This window comes from Oreochromis niloticus, linkage group LG2, assembly GCF_001858045.2.
Source record: "Oreochromis niloticus isolate F11D_XX linkage group LG2, O_niloticus_UMD_NMBU, whole genome shotgun sequence".
In the NCBI taxonomy this organism is placed as follows: Eukaryota; Metazoa; Chordata; class Actinopteri; order Cichliformes; family Cichlidae; genus Oreochromis; species Oreochromis niloticus.
The window spans coordinates 31,798,215-31,802,330 of record NC_031966.2 but is presented as its reverse complement, the minus strand read 5'-3'; the positions used below and the strand labels follow the sequence as shown (position 1 = coordinate 31,802,330).

Sequence of the window (4,116 nt, the reverse complement as noted above, 5' to 3'; positions counted from 1 at the left end):
CAAAAAACATCCCAACAACAACAAAGCAAACAAACAAGCCACAAAAAATCAACAAAACAAAAAAACAGAAAAAAACAAACATTGGGCACAGAGTGTCGATAAAAGAGTTGACAAATCAGATGATCGTCCAGCGTGCCAACTATTTTGGGAGATGGGGTTGTATGCTCACATACCATACAAATGGTCATATGACTTATATGTTTCTCACAAATTCAATTTGTGAAAGATCTCCACAGTTTCTAGAAATGCAAACAGTGGCTCATTGTTTTTCTAAACAGATAGTATGGCAAGGGAGACAATGAGCTGTACACAAGAACCAACAATATTTGTACTGGTGTTGACCCCCAGTGGCCAGAGGGTGTAGCTGCTCGTAAGGGCTCTGGGAATTTAATAGACTTTTATGACATACGATCAGTTTGAACAAACACATACAGAATCTTTTATTAATGCAGTTATTATACATGGCTTGAAAAATTGCTTGAATACAGCAACATATTTTCATGTGCTTAAACGAATAGTTGGACATTTTGGGTAATAAATGTTGCTTATTTTTGCTATCGTCAGGTAGTAAATAGACTGGCACCATTCTCATGTTGCTATGTGAAAGTGACGTTTAATTCAGCATAAAGCTAAAGCTGTAAACATTAGAGGGATTAAATATGTGCACTGAGTAGTGAGCCTTACAGACACCTGTAGGTGGATGTGTTACCTGTGGAGAGCGCCATGCAAGCTATTTACTCCCTTTTCCAGTCATTGGCTGCAGTTTCACATGAGTACGCTCTTAATCTCCCAAAATGTCAACTATTGCTTTAGAGGTACCCTCTAAATCCACAAACCTTCCTCCAGATTACACTGTAAAAATGTGAAATATTTATTACTATTTATACATTTAAAAAAAAGAAAATAAATGTCCAAAATGTGTAGAAATCTCAGAGTAAACCAAAACACATAAACTAAGACAGGAAATGATGATAACTCGTACTGAAAAACCAGAAATCAAAGTAATGTTTCCACAAAGTCGTGTGAAAAATAAAAGCGACAGCATAGAGTAGAATAATTACAAAGGAAAGTAAATAACCACAGTCTTTACCATACTGCTCTTTCTACAGTATTCACCATGAGGCAGAGGTTAACCCTTCATATGCAAGTTACAAAGTTCGAACCTTGACCTTCTTGAACCTTCAAATAAAAAATCATAGCCTACTACACCATCATATAAATACATTCATGCAGTGACACAACATATATATTTGTATTTACACCACAACCTTTAGAACACAACAGGCTACATTATACTGGAAATACATAACATCACTTAAATATTTAACAAATACTTTGACATAATAAATATCAACTTACGTGAGGATCATCCTCTGGAGACATTCTGTTTAAATACTTAAAACTGTCAACATTTTTAAACTTCTGTCTTCTGTCCGCATGAGAGCACTAGTCACTCTAAGCCTGATAAAATGTTCTCGTTGACAACTTGTCTTCGTGGTGCCATTTAACCGGTCTTCAGCTGTTGGTTTTCGCCTGACTCTGAAGCCATGATGGGCTTTCGCCTGTCTGTGCGTTGCATAGTGCTTGCCTTCATGGATTGGCGCAGCGAGGACAGCCGGCTGCGGAAACCCTCCCCAGAGAAGAAGTAAAGCAGCGGATCGAAACAGGAGTTGGCAGCAGCCAGGCACAGCGTCACCACCACAGACTTCTGCATGGAAACGTTCTCGCAGTGGGTAGTGTCCCCCCGAGACAGAAAGTTCAGGTGCACGGTGCGCTGCACGTGGTAAGGCATGAAGCTGACCAGAAAGGTCAGCAGGACGATGACAATCATCCGAATGGCTCTGGTGCCTGTGCCCCGCTGACGGCGGGCAGCGTGGGTGCGGGAAAGCAGGGTTCGGACTATGCCAGCGTAGCAAAGTATGATGACCAGAAAGGGCAGGACAAAGCCCACCATCAGCGACACATAGTTCAGCGCCATTAGTTTCTTCAAGCTTTTCCCAGGTGGAGGTGGCTCGAAGCATTTGGTTTTATTCGTTACCGGATCAAACTTCTGGCCAGATATCAAGAAGGGTGAGGATAAAAGACAGATCACTACCCAGATAGCACCGCAAACAAGGCGTGCACGGTTCTCTGTCACCAGCCGCAGGTTCTGCACAGGGAAAACAATAGCCAAGAAACGTGTGAAAGACATAGCTGCCATGAAGTAAATACTACAGTACAGGTTTACATAGAGGGCGTAAGAGCTGATACGACAGAGAAAGTCCCCCTCATGCCAGTCTCCCTTTCTGACATAGTAGAGAACTCGCAGCGGCAGTGTCATAACGCACAGCAGATCAGACACAGCCAGGTTCAGCATGTAGACGTGAAAGGGCGAGCTCTGGCGATACGTTCTGATAAGCACCACCAGGGCAAAGCCATTCCCAACCAGGCCTAGAACTGTGATGAGGGAGTAGGCTGTTGAGTACACCTGGTTACGGAAGTCATCGATGGACTCGCACCGGCTGGAGTTGTCCTGCAAGCCGTCTGTCACATTCTCCATTTGTGTAGCTGCTGAGACAGAGGGAAAGCGCATTATGAGCGTGCATAAGAATGTGTAAATGAAAGTGGTTCAAGCCCCCAGAAAATATGCATATAAGAAAACAAAAACGCAGAGCTGTGTAAAGTGCTGTAACCCTAATGTGGTAGATTGTTTCTCAGATAGTCTGTGAGCCTGTCGTGCAAATCTGGAAGAAACACCGAAAACAGATAAGCACTTTTGACCTCCATCCTGTCACATGGTAAAGCTTCTGTTTTTGGTTTCATAAGCTAAGGTCTCTTTTAGATGCAGGTCTTGTGAAATGTTGAGACACTGTTCATAGTGAGCACTTGTCACAGACTCATTATTGACAGATGGATCACATTCTGTCAGACTCCACTTCACTAGAGGGCAAATTGTTTCATTTAGCAATGTGCACGTCAGGTGATAAATTATTAAGGAGCGTGCATATATGTTACTTAACGCACCGTGCACCTGAGCGTAACTCTAATGCACGTTCACTACTGTGAAGCTAAAAACTCATTGATTCAGTTTCAGTAAACAGACTTTCTGTTGCTCTTTCACTTTTAATTGAAAGACGTTCACAAAGCACTCTTTAAATTAACAAATGCAATATTTGCACCGCTCAGACAATGAGTGGTAACTTCTAACAATAAGCTTACACGCTGCTGAGCGCTTTCTCTGTCGCCCACAGCTGTTAGTAAAAGTATAAATAAAACCCACATTCCAGCAAATTCAACTCCAGCTAAGGCATGTTCTCCTTACCGGTGAATTCTTGTTTTCATAAACCGCGGCTGGTATGTCGATCTTCACTCCCGCTTGACGTCCGCAATCACAATGCTGCCTCAGACCGACTGCCTGCTTCATCTACCAGATGTTGTCACAGTAATAGAATGATGCTGCGTCTTCAGAGGCTCACTTTGAAAGCAAGTCGAAGTGGGGCTGGTCTTTCCCTTTAACCACGCAGCACAGTCACATCAAACTCAGTGACATCACAAACACTTTAGCTCATGCACAGATGCGGGTGGGGGGAAACCACTGTAAAGGTGGTTCTTCTTTGCTGTAGGCAATATTGTGCTGTCATTTGCCAAAATTTGTTACTGATATTTTTTTTCCTGCCAGTTACTGGTTTATCCTGATAGGCCAGTATCTGCTTCTGCTGAACACACCCTAAACCCATATTTTCCACTCACTTCACACTTTCCTGGTGCAATGCAAACACCATCACTTCTTTATTTATTTTCTCATATTTCCCCCTCAGATGGTTATATCAGCCTGCCTGACCTGTTCGAGTCTCACACCTTGTTGACACAGCAACTTCTAACAACATATCGTGTACATAGTGTCTAATTTCACCGGGCATTGTATGAAAAGCGTTGAGAAATAGAAACACTTAAAGTCTTTGCTTTAGGTGACATCGGTGCTTATGTCTAGTCGCTTTGTAATGAACGTGTTGTTTAGGATGTAGCTGTCGACTAAACTGGTGAGTTTAGCGCAGCTGTTTCGTCTGAACATGTCGACTACAAGTTGGAACTCGGGTTGACACAGGTGATGATGATGATTAGGTCAAAAGAAAGGAG

General features: G+C 42.6%; 1 protein-coding gene across 2 annotated transcripts; it reads right to left on the bottom strand.

The window, feature by feature from the left end:
- Nucleotides 1-383: 383 nt before the first annotated feature.
- cysltr1 (cysteinyl leukotriene receptor 1) lies at nucleotides 384-3,612 on the bottom strand. Of its 2 annotated transcripts, none has more exons than XM_005460497.4 (2): nucleotides 3,302-3,612; nucleotides 384-2,547 (listed from the first exon to the last, which is right to left on the bottom strand). In XM_005460497.4, exon 2 carries the CDS (start codon nucleotides 2,537-2,539, stop codon nucleotides 1,505-1,507), a length of 1,035 nt encoding a protein of 344 aa, XP_005460554.1. In that variant the 5' UTR covers nucleotides 2,540-2,547; nucleotides 3,302-3,612; the 3' UTR covers nucleotides 384-1,504. The 2 variants fall into 2 exon arrangements, with proteins under 2 accessions (XP_005460554.1, XP_005460553.1); XM_005460496.4 differs by having other exon boundaries at nucleotides 384-2,550; nucleotides 3,302-3,611.
- Between the last annotated feature and the right edge of the window lie 504 nt (nucleotides 3,613-4,116).